This window comes from Eretmochelys imbricata, chromosome 16, assembly GCF_965152235.1.
Source record: "Eretmochelys imbricata isolate rEreImb1 chromosome 16, rEreImb1.hap1, whole genome shotgun sequence".
NCBI classification, from domain to species: Eukaryota; Metazoa; Chordata; order Testudines; family Cheloniidae; genus Eretmochelys; species Eretmochelys imbricata.
In genome coordinates, this window is record NC_135587.1 from 17,884,321 (window position 1) to 17,908,216 (window position 23,896).

Sequence of the window (23,896 nt, forward strand, 5' to 3'; positions counted from 1 at the left end):
ACATTTAAAATCTCACCGACTTGGGCTGCTCTCAAACTGGGGAAAAAATTGAAGAAGGAAGGCTCTCTTTTTTTGCAAAATAAATGAGTGAGATTCTTAAAATGTCGCTTTTACATTTGTAGAGCAAAAATGCTTCTTTCCAAAGAAAGCAGCTTTAAAAATTACCCTACAATCCCTATTCCAAATATTTGCCATTTCCCTATTTTATTCTTCCAAAAATCTCTCCCGATCCCATGTATTTCAGAAGAATTAAAATGCATTTCACTGTCAATATCCATGTGTACAGCTTTCAATATCCCCAGGACAATGGGTTGGCATACAGCGTAAGGCCACCAAGTATCTTTGGTGAGGATGAGCAGCAGGTCAGACTTAGTGGTTGCAGTAAGGGCTGTGAGCTTGCCAGGGGCTGAGGATCCAACTGTTACAAATCCTGCATAGTTTCCCCAGCAAAGCCTTTTAATTTGGATTTCACTTGGGTCCAGTGAGAACATAGTGTTTTCGTTTTATTATTATTTATTTTATTGGTATTGCACCCAAGCGATCCACTCATATACCACGACTCCACTGTGCTGGGTGCTACACAAACACCTAACAAAAAAGACCCTGCCTTGAGAAGGTTACAATGTCAAATCTTCAATTTAATAACAGTAATTACTGTCAATGCAATGTGTAGAATATAGTAATATTATTTAGTATACAGCTGCACAGTATTATTATTGCAGGGGACTGGACTAGATGACCTCTCACGGTCCCTTCCAGTCCTAGGATTCTATGATTATTCATTAAATCTCTGCCATCATGTCATAACACTTGTTGACATTATTGTAAATTCTTCCCTGCATCATTTTTGGACGATTGTTATGACAATATAATAGGGTAATATAATTTTAGTTCACATGCAATATTAATAAGTATTGTTGTGGTTTATTATAATTATAGCCCCCGTGCAACATCATTACTGATCACTATTATGGATCACTATTATGTTACTCTGAAACCTGTCATTATGGATAATATCACTCTTCCTCCTGCACCATGGTCATGACTCAAGGTTCCACGCACTCTAGTTATTGCTCTCATCCACGGCTGGAAGGAAGCGATTTTAGTCAGGCAGTGGGTAGGCCACCCCTAACCCAAGCCGGGCATGGGTCCTTTATGGTCACGGTCTCGCCGCGCGCCGCGCATGCGCGATGCGCGGCGAGCGGCTTGTGTGAGGCGGCGGCAAGATGGCGGAGGCGGCAGCTGGAAGTGGGGGGAGTCCCGCGCTGTCCTCAGGTGGGGAAGAGCCACCGACGGGCCTCGAGTCGCCGGCGGAGGAGGCGGTGTCGGCGGGGCCGAGCACGGGGTTTCGGCTGACGGCCGTGCGGCGGGAGCCGGCCGTGCGGCTGCAGCACGGCGTGAGCGGGCTGGAGCCGCTGGCCTGGTCCGAGGACCACCGGGTGTCGGTGAGCACGGCCCGGAGCATCGCCGTGCTGGAGCAGCTCAGCGACATTCACAGCGGCGGGCAGGAGCTGGTCATCCACCGCACGGCCGTGCCCGCGCCCGCCGCGGGCTGCCTGCTCAAGGTGAGGCGGCGGAGGGCGGCTGGGGACCCTCCTCTCCTGCCCCGCGGATGGACCAGCGCCCCTGGGCCGGGGAGAGACTGTGCCCCTCTCCCGACCGGGGTCTGCAGGTTGAGCCCCGCTCCCTCCCCACGCTCATCCTTGTCTTCTCCCGGTCCCTGCGCTCTAGTTCGGGACTCTGCCCTTCGCCTTTTCCAGCCGTCCCCCCAAACGTGAGGCAGGAGCCGCCTGCTGAGGGCGAGACCACTTGGACCTGGCCACGCCACTGACTATTCAAAGCGCTGTGACCCCCCTCTCCTAAGGCTGCCCTGCTCTTGGTCCAATCCCGTTCCCACAGATGCTGCTATTGTCCAGAGGTTGGCCTGTGTTTTGTTGGTACATGTGGCTTTGTTTACTAGTGGAGTTTCTCTCACCCTGACTCCACCTCCGCTGTTCCTCAGATCCAGGCTAATCCAGATAAGGATTAATTACTGGAAAACGAATTTTCTATCCTGGGATAAACTTTAGGAGATAATTTCTTAGTCCATGAGTACAGCAGTAGTGCAGGATCTGTGTTGACACACCACATAAATACCCATTGTACACAACAGCAAGAACAGGTTTTTGTCTGGACCAGTATCCGTTTGTATGTGACAGTACAAAGTATTGCCTGTATATTCGCTGAGTCCATCTATGTATAGCGGGTTCACAATCAGTGCCACGCAAAATAATAGTATGGAGAATGTTCATTCTAAACGTTACTTTTTAAAAAACCTTGTTGCTTTCGGTTTGCTTCTTGGAGCAGCTCCTAGAGTAGACTGACTGCATCTTTGCCAATACTAGAGAGAGAAGGTGGGTGAGGTAATATATTTTATTGGACCAATTTCTGTTGGTGAAAGATACAAGCTTACACTGAGCTTTTCTTCAGGTCTGGGAAGGGCACTCAATGTCATAGAATATCAGGGTTGGAAGAGACCTCAGGATGTCATCTAGTCCAACCCCCTGCTCAAAGCAGGGCCAATCCCCAACTTTTGCTCTAGATCCCTAAATGGTCCTCTCAAGGGCTGAACTCACAACTGCAGGTTTAGCAGGCCAATGCTCAAACCACTGAGCTATCTGTGCCCCTGTCCTTTTTCTTCTACTTTCATTTTGTGTAGGGCACATTTCAGTGTGTTCTTGTTGTACGGTGTAATACAGGATAGTACATTAAATGTAAATATTTATTTAAATAAAAACATTTACCTTGGTTATATCCTGAGCCTTCCTAGTTCTTTATTTTCAGAGCCACTTCTTCTTTAAAAGAAAACTAAAACAGAATTTTCAGAAGTTAAACTTTATTTTGGATTTTAAAATTTCCCTGTAGTTTGTTTATACCATGATTAAAGCATTATTCCTAGTACATGAAAACCAGAAAGTAAAACTGCTCATCTGTTTTCTTTTCCTAAGAGGAACTAAATACAGAAAGTAAAAAAAGCATTAATAGTTACAAGTAAATTAGACTTCCCAAAACTTTTTCAGTTTTAAGGTATTCTTATAAAGTAGGCTAGGCAACGACTTGACTTTCTAACTCTTGAAAAAAGTTCTAGGCACTAAAGCACAAACTAAAACTACACCTGTGCTTATCCCAGGAATGTCCAAGTGAAATTGTTTCAGTGTGCAACTATCATGCATCTGAAAAAGACTCTAATTAGGACTAAGTTTTACTGACACTCTTGCTGTTGTCAGTCTTGTATGAGACTGCAAATCAGCTTCCATTCTACTCTAGTATTTGTTTAACTAGAAGAGTATTGATTATTTAAGCAAAATGCATTGTCATTTAGAAGTGCAGTGGGGAAGACTGTACCAAACAGATCAGAGTAGCAGCTGTGTTTACTTCATCCAGTGCACTAAATACCTCAATAGCAACTATATGAGTGAAACCAGACAATCCATATGTTCTCAAATGAACTCATATAGGAAAATAACACACACAAATGCCCCATCACCTGTGGGCATACACATTTTATAAAATGATCACTCATCTGACCTTTCAGTCCTCGTCCTCAGCACTTTCAAAAGACAAGTCTGGGAGCTTAAACTCAAACTTTGCTAGACACTAAAGTTATGCACTGAACAGATACACTGCATTTATGACTTATTACAGCAATTTGACTCACCAACCACCCTTTTTTGTTCTTTGACTGCAGAGGTGTTAAAGGGTCACTTACCCTAAATTTAAGAGATCATTCAAGGTGATGTGTTAACTACTTATGCTAAATAATCTATTCTACCTTGTACCTGTGACATTCTTAGTACTTCTCCCAGACTTTAAGAAGAGCCTAATGTCAGATCTAATATGGACACTAATATCAGATATGTTACCTTGGGATTTGTTTGGGGTGGATGTGTAAACTGCGGTTTGGTCTTGTTGCAGTTTCCTATGTTGTATGCTATTTGCTGACTGAAAAACTAGTATGAGTGTCCTAAGTGTATTTATATCTGCATGTCCGAAGAGTCCATTGAACCTGTTTTTGCTGACTGCTAGCATATAAAGATTTAAGCCTGAAATCTTTGGCTGATTTTAGGGCTTGTCTACATTATGGATTTTTGCACCAGTCTAGCTACACAAGTGCAAACCTCTCCCAGTAAAGATGCACTGCCCCAATATTTGCAGCAGTTTCAAACAGAGGTAGGTTACACTGATGCAGTGCATCTTCAGTGGTGCAAAATTCCATAATGTAAACAAACCCTTAAATGGCTTTTTAAACCCCTCATGTAACTAATTGGATTAAACTTAAATGGAAAAGGCACGGGTTGTAAAACTCTGTCGTTGTTGCAGATTGACAATGAGTAAACTCAGGTGCAACTTCAGTTATTATTAATGTAGGTTTCTTAGACTGTAAGATCTCTTAGCCAGGGACTGTATCTGTTTTATATAGAACCTAGCACAGAAGGACCCCAATCCTGATTAAGTATGTCTGAGAGATACAGATATGAAATACTCATAAGATTGCAGCAGATCTGATCTAAGATCTTCCACACTGCCAGTGTCACATTTAGCAACATGGCTACCAGTAGCAGTAAGTTTAGAAATATTAAATTAGATGGCTCAAAATATCAGAGCATTTCAACCAGTTCAAATCTACTGAAGGGATATTAGTAACAAAGACATAACCAGTAATCTCATTTGAAGTGGTCTTAGTTTATGGGCTGGTGTTCCTGGCTCACAACACACTGTTGCCTCTTCCACCACAGAAACAAGAGTTAAAAGGGATAAGAAGAGTGAACTCTCCATCTGTTCCTAGGATTGATTCTCCAGATCATAGTTGAGACACACTGAGAGAACAGTATGAAGAAGCTTGCACCTTTGCTTTATCTGTTCTGTGGATAAACAGAAGACTTCAGTTTTGGGAACTTGTCAATATTTTTATGTTCTCAGCTGAGTTGCAAATGGAAAGGAGAAATTTACAATCACAAAATGCAGTTATAGTTGGCAATTTTTAAGAGGCCTCAAAGCATAGTTCTAAATTTACTAAAAGCCAAATACATGCAAATTGGGAGAGGGGATAAAGAGGAAATTTTTGAAGTAAGAGTTTTACTTGCATCTTTCAGCTTCATAATTCAGATTTTGATAGAAAAGTGTAAGCACAGCCTTACCAGGCCTGTTTCAGCCTGGAACAGCTCTGATGTCATATGAGGACTCCCAAATCCTGCTTCTCTGCAATACTAGAACATTTTAGGTTGTACTCATCTGATACTTAATATATATGTAACCGCTGCTCAGTACTCAGGAGAGAGGCAATAATTCGTAAGTTAATATGCCCTGTAGGCTAAGACTATGACCCTTCCAAACCCAAAAGTGACAGTCATTGTAAACTTTTGCAGGTAATCAAGAATTGTGTGTGTGACCTTCCCATAAACAGGGTTAGATGGTGCACAGGATTAAGTGAGTTTGGAGGCTTCATTGTAATTTGTAGAGAGAGAATAGACCATTGAGGGGAAGGTTATAGTAGGAAAGTTTATGGAAGCAATATTTTAATAAGTTGTCTAGCCTGCACAGAGTGGTGTGCGGAGTTTTTGATCGTAAACTGATTGGTTTGATTCAGTTTTCTAGTGTGTCTCTTTAATAAAATATACAATGTGTGAAGATGCTAGCTCACAGGAATACTCAAAATTTGGGGCTATTGTTGGTTGAGGAAGTAGCTAGTAGCTATTTGTGCATTTGTTGCATCCATACTCATGGTGATTGGGGGAGGGGGAGAGGGATAGCTCAGTGGTTTGAGCATTGGCCTGCTAAACCCAGGGTTGTCAATTCAATCCTTGAGAGGGCCATTTAGGGATCTGGGGCAAAATTTGGGAATTGGTCCTGCTTTGAGCAGGGGTTGGACTAGATGACCTCCTGGTCCCTTCCAACCCTGATATTCTAGGATACTTAAAAACTTTTATGACAGTAACCGAGTGTATTACTACATGCTACTTTTCAGGTTGTTTGTTTGTTTTTGGAAGTGTAAAAGGCCATGATTAGCGTAGCAGAAATTACACATTTGCAATTGGGTTTTCCTCTTTTCACCAGTGTGAGGGAGTGCTTCACTTTAGTGTTGTGTGTACCTTTCAACTACTGGACACAAATGCTGAAGGTCACATCTTAAGATTTACTCAGAATAGGGGCCATACTTTCAGCCGTGTCTTCCATTGATTTTAATGGAAGCTAAAATCCTTCTCTCCTTCCTCTCTCCTGTATTGGACACAGCACATAGAATTATTAAATTGATATTTCTGTTATAGTACAACTAAAATACTGTTTTAGGAAATGTTTTTGTAAAATTGTGTTTTAATAGTCCTTATTCTGTTTCAGGTTGGTTCAAAAAAGGAGGTTGCAGAATGTAAGGAAAAGTTTGCAAGCTCTAAGGATCCAACTGTTAGTCAAACCTTTATGCTAGATAGAGTATTCAACCCTGAAGGAAAGTCACTACCACCTATGCGAGGATTCAAATATTCCAGCTGGTCTCCACTGGGCTGTGATGCTAATGGAAGATGCCTTCTAGCTGCTCTAACTATGGACAATAGATTAACCATCCATGCTAATCTTAACAGACTACAGTGGGTGCAGCTGGTTGATCTGACAGAGATTTATGGGGAGCGTCTGTATGAAACCAGTTACAAACTTTCGAAGGTTGAGACCCCCAGAGGAGAACTAGGGGACTTTGCAGAATTTCAGAGACGGCATAGCATGCAGACTCCAGTCCGTATGGAGTGGTCAGGTATCTGCACCACCCAGCAGGTGAAACACAACAATGAATGCCGAGATGTTGGCAGTGTACTCCTAGCCGTACTCTTTGAAAACGGAAACATTGCCGTTTGGCAATTTCAGCTTCCTTTTGTGGGTAAGGAATCCATCACTTCTTGCAATACCATAGAGTCAGGAATAAATTCCCCTAGCGTCTTGTCTTGGTGGGAATACGAACACAACAACCGAAAGATGAGTGGACTCATTGTAGGGAGTGCTTTTGGACCAGTTAAAATCCTTCCTGTCAACTTAAAAGCAGTTAAAGGCTACTTCACGCTCAGGCAACCTGTTGTCTTATGGCAAGAAATGGACCAGTTGCCAGTACACAGTATCAAATGTATTCCTCTCTACCATCCTTACCAGAAATGTAGCTGTAGCTTAGTAGTGGCTGCAAGAGGATCTTATGTGTTTTGGTGTCTTCTCTTGATATCCAAAGCAGGTCTGAATGTCCATAATTCCCATGTGACAGGGCTTCACTCTTTACCAATTGTATCCATGACTGCGGATAAACAGAATGGCACAGTATACACATGCTCAAGTGACGGAAAGGTAAGGCAACTCATTCCCATCTTCACAGATGTTGCATTAAAGTTTGAGCATCAGCTTATTAAGCTGTCTGAAGTGTTTGGCTCTGTGCGGACTCATGGGATAGCTGTAAGCCCATGTGGCGCATACCTAGCAGTTATTACAACAGAGGGTATGACCAACGGCCTTCACCCTGTAAACAAAAACTATCAAGTTCAATTTGTAACTCTCAAAACATTTGAGGAGGCAGCTGCTCAGCTCTTGGAGTCTTCTGTGCAAAATCTTTTCAGACAAGTGGACCTGACAGACCTTGTGCGCTGGAAGATTTTGAAGGATAAGCATATCCCTCAATTCTTACAAGAAGCCTTGGATAAAAAGATTGAGAGCTGTGGATCTACTTACTTTTGGCGTTTTAAACTATTCCTCTTGAGAATTTTGTACCAGTCAATGCAGAAAACTCCGTCTGAGGTCATGTGGAGGCCTTCACATGAGGACACAAAAGTATTAATATCGGATTCCCCTGGGATGGGGAGTACTGAGGATGATCATCAAGAAGAGGGAACTTCAAAACAGGCCAGCAAGCAGAGTTTGTGTGAAGTGAGCAAAGGAAGAGACCCAGATGATCCAGCAGATGACACTCTTGTCCACTCAAGTGACATAGGAGGACATGAGCCAATGGAAGAGAAGCTCCTTGAAATACAGGCACGAATTGAAGCAGTAGAAATGCACTTGACACGGGAACACATGAAGCGAGTGTTGGGAGAAGTCTACTTGCATACATGGATTACAGAGAACACCAGCATTCCTACCAGAGGAGTCTGTGACTTCTTAATGTCTGATGAAGGCTATGATGACAGAACAGCACGAGTAAGTGCACATGTATATTTTTTTGGGATTCCATGCTACAAAATTTCCTGGTTTTCTTCATTCTCAGCTTTACTCCCTTGGGGGCAGAAGGTGGACGGTTGCTTGTATCTGTTTTGGAGATTAGTTGCCTGCCTCTCCAACTGAGGATGGTGGGTGGTGCTGGATGTGGGAAATCTGAATACACACCTTAGAATTTGGGTCAGGCATAGTAAAGAACAAACCTGTGTATACATTTCTGCTGGGATGGGTAAATTGGGGAGGACGACAGACCTGTAATCACTTTCACAATAATTTAAGTGATCTGAAAGAATGTGGTGGTAGAAGGGGGCATCCTTGTTTTTTTCCCCTGTGGATTAGGATTATCTATCACTTCATCTATTTACACTAAAATGGAGGCGGCCTTTTTCCCCCAAAATCAGTTATTACATCTTCAAATTTTTAATTCTTGAATACAAATATTTTATGTAAAACATTGTCACTGTTCATTTTAAATGATAAATTTGGCTTATTTTAAACACACTTCCTTTAGTAGTGCTGTTATGAAATCAAGGAAAGCATCAGGTTTGAGATTTTTTTTTAAAATGACAAAAAAAAATTGTAAAAGTCAGTGTTTCAAAAAATTATGTAAATGGAAAACCAATCAATTGACTTGAAGTATCTTAAAGACATAATTTAAAATTTGATTTATAAAACATGTATTATTGCCTGAACCTCTAGGTACATTTATATTCTAAAAATATTAAAATAAACGTAACTGAATAGGATGTTGCATCCAAGCACTGTCAAGAACATGCCCCTGGTTTACAATTCTCCCTTCTGCAGTAAAACTTAAATACAAGAGCAGCATCCAATACATCACCAATCCTGAAAACAAAAATACTCATCACAGCAAACTCTGTTCACTCATGCTTTTTTCTGAACTATGTTCCTTGTGGTGGGTAATGAAGTTAGCAAACGTGTGCTGTATCAGACAAAGAAGAGAAGCAAGAGACCCTCTACTGAGAATGGTCTGCCACCAGATGTTCAGACTTAGAGCACACACTGCAATTAGACAACCGTCGGCTGGCCCATGTCAGCTGACTCAGGCTTGCCATGCTTGGGCTCTGGGGCTGTTTCGTTGCAGTGTAGATTTCTAGGCTATATATATAAAAAAACCACTCAAATTCTGTTATGAACCTCTGTCAGTCATGACTGTTGTACCTGCCTAAAATATTTCTTCAGCATAATTTAGGGATATGGCTTGTATCCGTTGAAATGTCAAAGGTAAATTATAAATGACAAGTATGGTAATAAATTTGACCTAATACTTAGGCTTTCAGTGGAACAGCTATATGTATTGTGTTTGATAGTGATTGCTAAAACAACGGCATCAGATTCATAAATAATTAACAGGACTTTAAACTCCTCCATTGTCACAGCCATGAGACTTATTTAAAAAAAATTGTGTCTTGCCTTTGATGTTCTGTAACGTGGTGTAATGTGTGGGTCTCAAGTCCAAGTTGCTTTTTTTTCCAGTCACCATTAGCATTTAAGTACCAAAAATCCTGGTTATTTTAAAACAAATTTTGTATCCCTTTCAGTGATATGTGGGGTTAGGCAATTAAATCCATCTGATTGCATGAATAGCATGTGAATCAATCCATCTCTACTACAGCACTATGTATTTGAGTTGCCTTTTCTTTCATTTGAATTCAGTTGAGTGCACTGGATTTTTGCATCTTGTATTTTCTTCTGAAATCATGCCATCCTGGGAGATTCTCCACCTTTCAACAGGCAGTCTTTTCCTGTAAACACTGCTGACTGCTGTGTGTTCCCAGGTGCTGATTGGACATATCTTAAAGAAAATGAACAAACAGACTTTCCCGGAGCACTGCAGCTTGTGTAAAGAGATCCTGCCATTCACAGATCGCAAACAGGCGGTCTGCTCCAATGGCCACATTTGGCTCAGGTAAGCGTTTAAGGAGCTTTTGCTTTGATTCTCTTCTCTGTTTTGGATGAGTGGAAGGCATTTCAGTAGCTAATGTAAAATATATTCTCATATTGTAAATGAGTTAATGGCATGGAGCATGTTGTCCATGCTCTGCAAAGAAAAGAGAGGAAGCAGACAAGGTGTCTGGTACTCTCTTCGTAAGAGTGAGAAAGAACTAAGGGATATTGTAGAGGGAGGGAGGTAGGCCTAGATTTGACCTTATTTATATTCTTTTGAATATTGTTTTATTTTCAAAACTAATGCTTCAGTGCTCCTAATTCACCCTTTGTTTCTCTTCTCCTCCTTTCCCCACCCCCAAAGAAAATCAAATGGCTTATAGCTTTTTGGATGGGAGGGTAGAAGAGGAAAAAGTCCCTATGGAAATATATTTTGTGCATTTCTGGCTATTTATGCTTCTTATCTCAAATTACTTGGTTGCCAAAAACAAATCTGGCAGTTGATTGGGTCTTAATGAAACCAGTCAATTTGCATGCCCAGAGTTACTTTAACATCATTTCAGAATGACCAGAGTGCAGAATCCTCACAAAGCTTTTAACACTGAAGACCAAGAAATTGGATACTTAATGGTGGTTGTCAGTAGAGGTTTGGCCACAGCCTTTGGTGTGAATTCATTATTCTGATAACAGAATCCACTGTCTTGAAGAGTCCCTTGACCTTTCTAAGTGTTGTGAGCCCTTAAGATAGTACATAAAACCTGCATGCATCTTTAAATCATGGTGATTGCTGTTCAATGACTGTCCATTAAAATAGCTCTCAAAATCTTCGTCTCTTCAGGTGTATTTTGCTTAAAATTGTAAAGCCAATAGTGGAAATACTTCCCTCCCTGATCCTTGATATGTTGCCCTCTGACCTCTTGTACATGTATATTATTACAAGGCAATCTTAATTAGTTCATGCCAGCCTACGTAATTTGGCTAATTAAGTTAGATGTGAAATGTTAATGCTAACTCATATTTTTTAAAGGTTTTGATATGATGTAATCAGTGATATTGGGGTAAATGCTGCTCTTACACAGCCTGACAGAAGCACAGCTGTTAGCTGAGAACAGAATTTATCCCTCTGTCATAAAGCATACAATTAGAAACTTCTGTTTGATGATGCAATTTGCCACCTTTCAGGTGCTTTTTAACCTACCAGTCCTGCCAGAGTTTGGTATACAGAAGGTGTCTGCTTCATGACAGCATTGCACGGCATCCAACCCCAGAAGGTGAGCTGCTTCCGTGGCTTGAAAGGGCAAGATTGCATTTTCTCACCGAGTGTTTTGTCATCTGTATAGTGACATGGATCCGGCTCAATGACTAACTGTTATTTCAGGCAGCTATCAAATGGAGTAGTAACATTCTACTCTTCATGATGTTTGACTGTAGTCTGTGTCACAGTTGTAAAGCCCTAATTAGAATATAATAATTAGAGAAAATCATGTGTAAATATGTATTGCATTTTAATATGAGCCAAGTACATACGCAGTCTGTGCTGGAGTGTTACAACAGATAGATTAATACTAATTTGTTTAGATTTCTTTACATGTACAAATTGCAAGCCCAATCCTACAAAATGCTGAGCACCACTGATTTCAATGAAAGGTGAGTTTTCTCAGCACAAGCTTAGAAGGATCTTGGCATCTTGCAGGCTTAGGCTCTGAAATGTGATCAATACAGCTTGTTTAGACAATGTAATCAAATTGAAGGAGCAGGTCTTTTGATTCTGAACTTCCATGCTTTTCCTATATCTGAGAAGACAGAAATTCTGTAGTAACTTGTTTTGAATTGCAGCTGATGCCTTATAGTTCTTTGAAATCAGTGTTTCTATATGTCCAAGTTTTAACATTTAAAAATGTATCTACTGTGTCTGATGGCAAAATATTAAACCTCAGTTCGTTAAGGTATTTTTGTAATGCTGTTCTTCAGGGAGGATATGAACTTATCTGGTTTTCCAAAGCACTTTTCTGCAGAACTGATGCGATCTCAAAGGAAGTTTTATTCTACAGGCATGTGTGTTCCCTTCCTAGAACTTGTGAGGTCTAATTCTCATCGATACCAGATCAGCTACAAATGGATCTAAAATGCTGGAGAAAGCGTTGCTGGCTTCATTTTACATATGGGAGACTGAATTACTGCAGTAATTCAAAGATCTAATTTCAACTCACAAAAACAAGATCACTAAGTTATAGCAGAAAATTGTCCTTAAACTCTACCCATTTTGTCTGTGCATGGCAGACTTGTTTGTGTGTAAAGACAAGCTGCAATACCTAGGCAAGCTATAGGGTGGTGTGGACAGCTTCAGCCTTAACTTTCAGCAGAAAGAGACAAATGGCATTTAAATTAATTAATATGAGGAGTTGGGTTCATCCTAAATCTTCAGTGAGTCTTGTCAGATGTACATCTCAAAAAATCATTTCAGAGACTTTTGTAGAAGAAGTTTGGTCCAGTTAAAGGATGTGAAGCAAAATATTCATCCATCATTGTGATCTTTCTTCTGTGTAACTTGGGCTTTAAACCACTTGTTTTCCTATTTGCAGATCCTGAATGGATCAAGAGGTTATTGCAAGGACCTTGTACTTTCTGTGATTCTCCTGTGTTCTAGAGAAAGCTGTGGGAAGCTTGAAGACCTTTTCTCTACTGCATAAGACTCCATTCAGTCTGGAAAGAGGCAGAAGGTGCAGGAGTATATACATTTTACTGAAGGCAGAAGACACTGTTCCTAACCCTGTAAATAGAGCACTTGACGTTCAAGAAGCTCAGTAGTGTAATGACCCATTTCATACTCCAGAAATGAGAGCATCCTCTGAATACCTAGCACAAGGGATTTATGGAGCAATTTTGAGGCAACCATGGACCCTGTTAAAGCATCAGCATTTGATTGGATAAATTTCCTTTTATTGAAAGATCAGAAATCTGAGAAGCATGCAGCCTGAATACCATCTCTGGTGAAAACTGGATGCTTTTCTCAAGGATGAGAGCATCCCAGCAGGTAGAATGCAGGAGGCACTTCTTGAACAGTCTTAGTGGGAAGAGGGCTTCAGTCTCCAGTGCTCCTGTTTGTTTGCTTAATGAGTACTGGCACTCACTGTACCACAGAATATTAAACTATCAGAAATAATGTGTGATTCTAATATATTTCTTAAGTGACCTGCATGTCAATTTTAGCCACTTGAGAGAAGTCAGCCACTGCATTAGATGTTTCACTCCATAACTAGCAAAATAATTCCTGCTATTTCTCAGGGTTTGGGGGGAAAAATTGCAGTCAGAAAGCTAAAATCGGCAGCTTGTGCCAAATATGGATCAAGAGGAAGTTTTTAAATTCTAATGATTATAAGTAAACAATATTAGCATTTATATATTCCATGTCAGAGACCCAACTCTAAAATGTATAATATCTGGTGATCAAATCTCCTTATCCTTTTCTGAAATACGTTTTAACCATTTACCACACTTGTGCTAACATCTGATCTCTTCAGTTCATTTCACACACTGTCAACAGGTACCATGCTCCCCTCCTATATAACCCAGTAATCACCACTTTTCCTTCCCTCCAGTCAGGCAGTGGGATTCTCTTCAAAAGCATTGCAATAACTTGACCCAAAACCAGTCATTTCTGGTTGTCATTTGGTTTTCTTAAACTGGCTTTTTATAGTAAATAGAGTATAAAAGAGAAGTATTAAATTAGATGGGAAATATCTAACCAAAACTTTCAGAGTTTGGTGAAGCTGTTCTGAGTTAGTTATAAAATAAAAGGTGATTATATCAGGCATTCAGAAACGTGTGTGAATTATCCTGGTGGAACCCCTGTTTGTCACTGTCACTGAAACAGTGTTTTCTTTGACTGTCCCACTGGATAATTGTCCTTTCTGCCTTTGGGACCCAACTTATGTGGGGGACATTTCCTTTTCAACTTTCTACAAAGTGCCAGAGGAATAATAATTCCAAAACGAGTTTCTGTCATTAGAATCCATCTTGTCTGGTTAAGAACCATTTTCTCAGGCCATCCAAAATTCTTTGTTTCTACTTAAAAATGCCAGTCCACTAGATGCTCCCTGGAAAAAAAAGATTTTTAGTTGTTTTGTTTGTGGAATGCATGATGTGTAAAATTCACTTCTCCAGGCTTCTTATTGTGTGGGAAGCAAGAGTGTGAATCTATGGCGCACCAGCTTGTTATGCATTAACATTTTATGTGGACTCTGTTACAGAGCACAAATACTGTATTATGTATTTGAGAGCAGCAAGGAATTATCCAGACAGTATTCAACAAATGCATGTGTGGATTGATGCTTAAGTTTTCTTGACTTAATGACTATGCACATTTTCTTATTGTTCCTTTACCCTTACTAGGAGCAGTCACATCTCAATTCATATTCAAACAAGCCAGCTGCCTTTACATTTCAATGTTTCATGTGTTGAGCATGATAGTGCTCCTACAATAGACAATTCTAATAATTCAGAAGATTAGAAAACCATAAGCACAGATAGGTTCATTTGTAAAATAACCATAGCCTTGTCTGTAAATATCCCTGGGAGTGATACCATACTTGTATTAAAGAAATGTTTAGTTTTTTATTGGTGTGCATTACAAATTGAAATAAACTTAGTGGTATATTTGCAAAGAGAGTTTGTAGCTCCCAGTGTCAGCTAGCAAAGCAAGCAATGGAAAACCATTGTCAGTTGGAATGCTCAGAGTTGAACTGACATCTGTTGTATGCACAGTTCGAGGCAAGTACCAAGGTTGTGCCTGTGGTAGGATTCCTTTCCCTTCTCAGATGCTACCTAACTCTCCCTTCCCTGGGGAAACAAGTGCATCATTTTTAATCCAATCTGAATGCTGTGATAGTCTAGGATTGGTGGTGGGTAATGGCCTTGCGAAGTAAAGCTTTATAGGCTCTTGTAAAAAACAGTGCTAATCAACTGGTCCTAGTCGAATATTCTGTTGCCCTTCTGAAATAATTCTAATCATGGGGAGGGTTAGAGGAGCTTTTAAAAAAAATTATATAAATGAAATCTAATTTTTCTGATAAATTGGGTTTTTTAATCTCTGTTTCAGGCTTAGTGGTTGTAAAATCTACTGGTCCACTGAAGTATTTCTAGGTCTGGCAGACCAGAAGGTATTAGACCTAAACTCATTATTCTGATTACTGACTTGCTTTAATTATGGTATAATTTTAGCAGCTGTTCTCTCAAACTGCCCTAGCTAGAACCTAATGCTTTATATACTTGGAAGGTAAGAGTCCAAGCTGCTTTCAGCATTGGTGTTTAGCTTCAGAAATTTTCAAGGTAGTGGACACTCAAATTAGATTAATTTGGTGGTTGTACATGGTGGCAGTTGAGATGATGAGATTTTAAAGTCTTCCCACAACCTGCAAGTTTATATGCCACTGGATAGCTGAGAGTCTCAGATTTCCTTATGGAAACAGCTTTTGTTTCTTATTGCTCTGGGTCAAGAGGTACTGTGGGTTTTAAAGCCATGTCATTTTTTTTGGCAATTAGTTAAGAGCTGAATAAAATAGCAAGTTTCAGACCAGTAGTGTCCCACTGGATTTTTTTTCCCTCCCTCCCTCACCTACCTTCTCAGAACTTCCCTCTAGTGAAATAACTTGTAGCTGTTGAGTAGTGCCCATCACTTGTCATTCTAGGAATAGGTTTAGTCCTGTTTCTCTAGAGCATTGAAACAACCTGCAGAACCTACATCAACACCCTAAGCATTGCTCTTCCTAAATACATTATTGTGGAATAGTCTCTCTCCCTGGAACATTTAACAGTAGACTGGACGGAGTACCAGTTCAATAGGGAACAGTCTTGCACAAGAACTGCTCTCCTCTGAGAGGGTGCTTGGCATTGTCCCCAGCAGCTCATGGGAGCACTACACAATTCCAAAACGAGACACAGGGGAATGGAACAGTCATTGTCTCAACTATAGTCTGAGGAGCCCTTCCTGGGAGTCTGCAAGATGAGAGCAAGCAGCTGGGGAGAGGCCATATGTATCTCTCCGCTCCATACTGTGATTGTGCTGACATGTAGCAAATACAATCAGCAGTGTGGGGCTTGCACACCTGGCTGTGTAACTTTGCTGTGGCACATGTTGTCTTAGTGGATTCCTCTGGAACCATTCTGTGATTAAAGCATGTGTATGCAGCAGAGCAAATGTGTTGGAGTATGAAATCATGGTAGTCTGACTGAAACATGGCTGAAGTGATCAGTACTCAGCCACCATCCTTTTTAACTAACAGTTGAATGAAATGTAGAAGAAACTCCATGGGACTAGCACCCAGATACCATGGTTATGAGTGTGGTAGATTCATAAGGCTAGATTGGTCCTTCCTGGGGAAAAATGCTATACAAGCTGTGGGGAGGAGGGGGCGGGGAGGGGAAAGGTGGTGTTTGCAGAGATCCCCTCACCTTGTTCTCTTGCACAATGGCAGAATTGTGTCTGAGGATGGTATTTCTACTCTACAAAACACAGATTCTTGTACTGCTTTATCTTTGGGATTTCAGTTTTTTAAACCAATCTGTGGTTTCTTAAAGCAGTGGTTTTCAACCATTTTTCATTTCCTGGCCCCTAAAAAATTTTCAGTGGAGGTGTGGACCCCTTTGGAAATCTTTGACATAGTTGTGGCCCCCCAGATGTCCACAGACTACTGGTTGAAAATCACTGCCTTAAAGGTAAAGTCTGGTATTGGCACCCAATTTTTGTTGTGTGAGAAACTTGGTGTCCTAAGCTAACATTTGTAAAAGCACCTAAGCCCCTTTGAAAGTTAATGGACTGAGGTTCTTTTGAAATTTGTACCTCTAATGCTGAAGCGAGGACCTGCCTTTGCAATGAAAGTGGATGCTTGAAGGTTCTAGTAGACTCTCTCCCAGCTTTTTGTTATAAAGACACTAAACTTGGAGCTCCCAAATCTGACTTATAATTGAGAGGCCCATTTCAAATGTAACTTGCCATCATCTAAAACTGACTAAATAATATTTCAGGACCAGCCGAGATACTATAAGCTGGAGTCACTGCATTGCACTTAAAATACAGTACAGAAGGTGATGCACAGACAGACTTAAGTTGTTTGCTGTTGTGTTTGGGGATTGATTAGGGGAGATATATATTGAGATAGATCTCTGTATATAGATATCTATCTATCACCTACTCTCTGCCTCAAGTTAATCTGTCATGATCCTTGATAAGGAATAGCTTCTTATGCCTCTAACTACTAAGATTCATACGGACATCAATCTTCCATCCTGACCTCAAGCAATTCCTACCTCACTGGTGTGTATGCCAGGATACTGGGGTGTTCTCACTGTTGGAAATTATTGGAACTGCTGAAGAAGCTAGTAGTTACTAGTGTAACTGTTTTCCCCAAGCCTTGCCTTGCCTGTAGTTTGAGGCTATTCATGGTGTACTGTGAGTTTAATACATAATAGACAGTACACTGGGTTAATTGGATTAAAACTGTGTAAACGGGTAATTAAATACTGAACAATATATTCTTATTGTGGTAAGACTAATGGGAGCTTACAGAGCGGCTAAATCCTCTTCTGTTGGTGCTAGCTAAGAAATCCAAACTGCTATGATGGATTCACAAACGGGCTCTGGAAAGGCACTGACTGTCCGGATTTGTGATAATTTGGTGCATAAACCTCTTTTCTTATAGCTGTCAAAGCACCATCACTCATGTTGTGGTGGAAAGCTGGAGTGGCAGTGACTGGCTCCAGTGCTCCAATCATTCCTTGGATGTCAGGATCAGTAGCAATGGAAAGCACTTATTTTTATACCAGCCCCATCCAGTGGTTGAGTATTAATTCTTCTCTCCATTGTTTCCTTACATTTAAAAGTAATTGAATATAAATAAAAAATAGTCTAGAAAGAGCCTGTTTTTAAATGCCCCCTTCCAGGCTGCTAGTTCTGCTGTACATCACTGGTTTTTCCTGCAAGACTATGTTAGTGCTTGTTCATGGATTTCTAACAAACCCAATAAATGTTTCTCAGCATATTATGTGAATTTCCCTTGTGGCTCATGTATCATATAGTGACTTTACACTCAGTGTGTTGATACCCATTTATTTTGTCATTACTGCTAAGGATTTCTTGAGAGAAGAGTTAAATGTGAATTTTGATAGTCCTAGTTGATGTCTGTATTTATATACCTCTACAAATTTCAGATCTCTTTTGTGCTGTCCTTATGCCCAAAATAAAATTGAGGACTAGTTAGTGCAAGAGATTAGTAGCATCCTAAACACACAGTCCATCTGTCTGCTGTTCTGCAGTTTGTGAAACAGTAGAATTCCTTATAGATGGAATCACAAATATCCTCAGTTGACACCCTTGTGTGTAGCCTCTGCAGAAAGGTCAGGGAAGGTGAACTACCTTCTCTCTCCATAAGGGGGTTCCTTATCCTTTTGGGTGGGAGACCGGCACTACCCAAACTACTGCTCTTATGTCAAAATGTAGGATTTTTAGGCTCAAATACTTCAATCCTGCATCTCGTAGAGGCACAGAAAAAACAGCGAAAAGCAAGTCTACTAAAACAAACCCCCAGGTCTCATAATTGTATGTTGGTCAGCTTCTTAGAGAGCAGGGCACTCCTAACCACACTATCCTGTGTCCTTTTTTGAATGCAGCAGCCAGGCGTTTCAGTGGAACAACGCCATATGCCTGTGCTTGCTGTAATGAATCAAGAAACAGCTGCTAGTTTGTTTTACCTACCAGCCTTCACTGTCTTCATTATGAGTTTCAATTGTCCATTCATTCTGGTAGCCACCTTCTGCTTTAAAAGGTCATATATTTCCTGGAGGGTAGTAAACATGCAAACCTTGCTAGATTCAAGCACTAAATCTGGTTTGTATTATCTTTTTGCAGCTGGGAATGGGAATAACGTACTCATCCTTTTAACCCTCAAAGTCAGATTTAGAGGTAAGACCTAAATAATAATTTAGAAGTAAAACAGATTTAAAGTTGTAGGTACTTGGTTAATAAAAATGAAATTGTCTGAGTAGCTATTGGATTTCTTTTCTACCCTTTAAAATTTCCAGTCTAAAGTATCTCTGGAAGCCTCCTTTTCAGGCCTGGTCAAAACACACAAATTGGACCAGTTTTTAATTGAATCAGTTTGAAACTGATGCAGCTGAACTGATGCAAACCAATGGTTTAGCTTGCATTGGTAGATTTACACTGGTACATTTTTAACTGATAAAGTTGCCCTGATTTTACATAAACAAGCAGAGCTTATATGTGGAGCTAGGGACTTCATCAGCTTTGTGTAGTCTAGGAATCTAAAGTTCCCTTAAGGATGCTAGAGTCCAGTTGAAATGCAGAGTAGGGCTGACAAAAAAACAAGGTTTCCATGTTGTGAAAAATGGAGGGTTTGGAATTTTTGTTCTTGTGGGAATGAAATCTAGCTTTTGCGAAGCTTTTCACGGAAAATGAGACGCACACCCCTGTGTAGCCAATGGTCCAGTGCACTCACCTGGGATGTGGGAGACCCAGATTGAGAAGGGCCTAGATCCTGGGCCTCCCACATCTCAGGTGGGTGCCCTCATCACTAAGGTGTAGAGTGTCTCTCTCCCACAACCTCCTGATGAAGCGGTTCCACTTCATATGACTAATTATTCACTGGGCCAGAAAAACTGACTCTATAGCCCAGTGGCTAGGGTACACTACTGGGATGGGGAAGAGACAGGGTCAAACCCTGGCTTGAATTCAGGCAGCAGACCCCTCTCCTGATTTTGATAAAACTTGTTCGTCAGGTATAGCATTTCTAGTCAAACAGAGACACTACCGAACAAGCAATACCCTAATGGTTGGGCTATGGAAGAGCCAGATTCAAGTCCCTGCTCTGCCTGAATCAGACCTAATGAAAGTTTGATCAAAACAGGTATGTCTCCACAACATTTCAGTTTTCAGGAATTGGCATTTTCCAGTAAGTTTCAGCTAAATTCCCTGCTCTAATACAGAATGCATCTGGAATTTAGGCTGTGTAAACCTCAAGCCTGGCTAGTTCCTTTCATGTATCACAAACTAATGTATACCCAGAACTATGTACAGTGATCTATTGTCTGCATTAAACTGTAGTGAAGCAGGGCTATGTGTAAATGTTTTAATTGAAATTAACACCTATCCTAATCCTAAACTCTACGTTTGGTGTTACATTGTACAAAGTATGTGTGAATATTTTTACACTGGAAATGTTCCCAGACCCTCAGCATCAGGTTGTACATCATTTTTACGAGTGGGACATGGGGCTTTTCACCATTTTTACTTAGTGTTAAAAACTAAAGCTTATATTCTTAATTCAAAAGATCCGGAGCCCCTGCCACTTTAGATTTTGTATGTGTGATCTATTTACTGCCCTTGATGTGGCATCTGACCGCGTACGCAGCCGGTGTTGCTTTCACTGCTGAATGCAGCCACCTCTTGGGTGGTACCTGGGTTACTTACTAGTGCTAACTACAGTGCAGGTCAGGGCTAGAAGTGAAGGTTTTCCCTATGCTATCCTAGACTTCAGTGGGATAAGCCAGAAGGTAGATGATGGCAGTGGAGTTTCCTCTTCATAGAGGATCTAACACACTGCTGTTTCCCTTACAGATGGTGCCATGTTCAGTCCTGTGGTATTTTCTTTATTTAATACTACTGCAGTTAACTGGTCCTGCAAAGGGAAAGTTGAGGGCAATGGAAGTGTTCAAAGAGGAGTTCTCAAGTTTTGACACATTTTTGACCTAATGATGGAGCTGGAAGTTAATTTATTCATTGATCTTTTCAGGCCTAAAGGCCACTTAAATGCATTCTGGGGTGGGAACAGTTTAGCTGGCAGGCCACTCAGTTACCAGGCTGAATGGAAGGATATGTGTTAATCTCTTCAGTTCCTGGATTTCCCTTGTATTTCAAATTCAGCTCATAAGAGGGTCTGACAAAGTTGCTGTGAATACTGATGCTGTGTATATGGCACTTTTTGTAAATGTGAAGCAAACTTGAATGATGTGTTTTGTATACTGCGACAGTAGCATTGTAATCCCACCCCTCTTTTTTATTTCAAATAAACAAACAGCCTAGTTCTTGTATTGTGTGCATTATAAGGGGATGGCTTTAGGGGAGAAACATGGGTTCCCAAGATTTGAGGGGGAAGTAGGGGGCTGGTGGTTTAAAGAATACAGCTCTTCAGAATGGCTTCATGGTGTAGAAATATAAGGTGGGCTGAGATCTCCTCTTGATACAGCCACAGCTTCTACCTGCATAAATTGGAGCTATGCAGGATGGGGAATAGACCCCTATGGTTTGTAAAATCAAAGCACATTTCAAAAGCTCAATTATTAAACTTGAAAGGCTCTTCACATGTTCTATAGGACATGGGAAGGCTGAAGTATTGGCCAATGAGTCTGGCTGGCCACTCCTGGTATTGTGGAAGGAATTTGTGCAGTTAATGTATCTAATTCATCAGGTTTCCTGATTGTTTTCTAAACAAATATTTCAATATGGCAGCCTGATGCCAATTCTGCAGGTTGAAAAGATAAGCCTTGCATCAATAATTCAAGTGGTCCTTCGCAACTGATTGACCAGAGTGAGGAAAAAACAATAAGGATTTTTTAAAATCCACCACATTGTAATCCTTCAGGGTGCTAGCTCAGTATAGAAACTGGGGAGTTTTTTTTCACCCTTTCTAAAAAGTCAGCCCCTAAACCCTGTATAATGTTTTTCAGTGCACTTAACTTCCCATGAACATTCAGAGTTAAGGCTGACCATTTTGGCTAAATCAAACAGTCATTGTATGTGGGGAGGATAAGACATTGAAGAGAACACTTTAAGAACGCAAGGTGTTCAGGTATCTCCCATGCTACTTGCTTCAGGAGGCTATTGGCCTTTGGTAGCCTAAAATATTCAGTACTATCAGCTCCCCAACTAATATTCTACAGCTTGATCTTGGAAAGTATTGAACACCCTCAGTTCCACAGAAGTCCGAGAATTGAAGATCCTGAGTACCTTCCAATATCGGGACTCAGAGCTGATTGATTTGAATTTGGGACCCTAGTGAATACATCTAATACCGACTGACAGGAATAGTTTTGATTCTGTGCTTTGAACAGGGCCAGGGTGCTGCTCTCCCTTTGAAATGCCCTCCACCAGCTCTTTCTGCCTTTGCAGAGAAGGGGGTTCTCTGCTATTTTCAAGGACCAAGCTCAATATCTTAGTTTATGTACAGAGAAATAAGGGTTTAAATGTTCTCAAGGCAGCACAGTGGAATCAGGGAAGGTGGGGGGAGAGAATGTACTACGAAGCTTGCCTCTCTTCCATTTGTTAACAATGACTTGATTTTGTATTCTGTCATCTTGACAATAATTGAAAAATATACAGATAGTTCGAATGTCAACAAGAAAACAGGCCTTCATGTTGCCACCTTCAATTTTGGACCTCTTTCCTGTTCCTAACTCAGTAAATACCTGCTTTGAGGTTGACAAGTCGTGTGTGTGAAACATACTCATGTGCTCTTTGATTTATATTTATTCTCCTGTTGGTAAGACACACTGCTGAAAGGTATACATCCATATTTGGTCCAATAGGGCTGCGGGGGGAGGGGGGAAGAGTAGGCAGCAGGTTTGTAAGTTAAAACTGATAAAGAACTAACAACTCTAAAAGTAGTAAATATAAATGAAATGTGTGATCCACTTCCAAATATACAGATGTGATGGTTATGTAGGTTTTGTTAGCAGCTTTATAGGTTGCATGGGGGGATATATATAAATTTATTTTTTTTAAAGTTAAAGCAGGGATTTAGGTTTTATTATGCATAGAATTTGCTCTATGAAAAGGTACGCCTGTAAGATCTTTTCATTCACTATCACCAGTCCTTCGAGTACATGCTCTGGGTCTGGGGCCCCATTGGAGTAGGAAAGGAATAGAAGTAAAATTGCTGTATTGGTTTCACCACAGTGCAAGTGTGTGGTCATTGCTTAGCCACAGGGGTCCATGCTGGTTGAGCTGATCGGCTCACTCAGGTGCAAGGCCTTATGTGAGAGAGAACTTGTACTGGCAAATGCTGCTTGTGCATGTTAGATCCATGCTCTTGGGTAGGGGCTTCTTCATGACCCACCTAGTTGCTCTACAGCAAACACATTCTGTGGTGTTGCTACCTCCTCAGAGGATGATCACACAGTTAGGATGCAATATAAAAGAACTCCAGTGCCCTCAACTCTGTTCTGACAAAATTCATGTAGGAAAAACAACAGAACGCTTCCAAACATCTAGTGGGAATCTTAACTTCTACCTGCAGACAACACCTCAAAACTAGGTATTGTCACCAAAGATTTTTATAGGTTATTTATTCTTTAAAATAAATGTTTGTGTAATTCTTCCATCTACAGATCTGCAATGCTTTGCAAATGGTAACTACCTCATTAGGGTTATGAGGGTTAAATTAAACTTTATCCCTGCCTGGGGAAGCTAAAGCCAAGGGAGTGCTAGCCATTACACCAGGGCACCTCCTTTTTGTATATGAGTGAAGTGACCTGATGCACCTTTCCCTCTCCTACCCCGCAAAACTCAAACGGCCTCTCCTGTAGAGGGGGGAGAGTGACACAAGTCATTTTCTAGATGGGAAACAATTTCAGCATTTAAAAAAAAACAACCTACAAATAAGGAACAAATTAAGTCTTGGGCCCTGTTTCTGTAGCTGCATCCATGCAGCCAGAGGCAATTCATGGTCATGACCTCAGTTTGTTCCTACTTGAGACTAACCCT

At 40.8% G+C, this 23,896-nt stretch overlaps 1 protein-coding gene across 1 annotated transcript; it reads left to right on the forward strand.

The window, feature by feature from the left end:
- The first annotated feature begins 1,226 nt into the window (after positions 1 to 1,226).
- GTF3C4 (general transcription factor IIIC subunit 4) lies at positions 1,227 to 21,219 on the forward strand. The gene is made up of 5 exons (XM_077836167.1): positions 1,227 to 1,565; positions 6,376 to 8,199; positions 10,017 to 10,147; positions 11,308 to 11,396; positions 12,708 to 21,219. Exons 1-5 carry the CDS (start codon positions 1,227 to 1,229, stop codon positions 12,770 to 12,772), a joined length of 2,448 nt encoding a protein of 815 aa, XP_077692293.1. The 3' UTR covers positions 12,773 to 21,219.
- Positions 21,220 to 23,896: the final 2,677 nt, after the last annotated feature.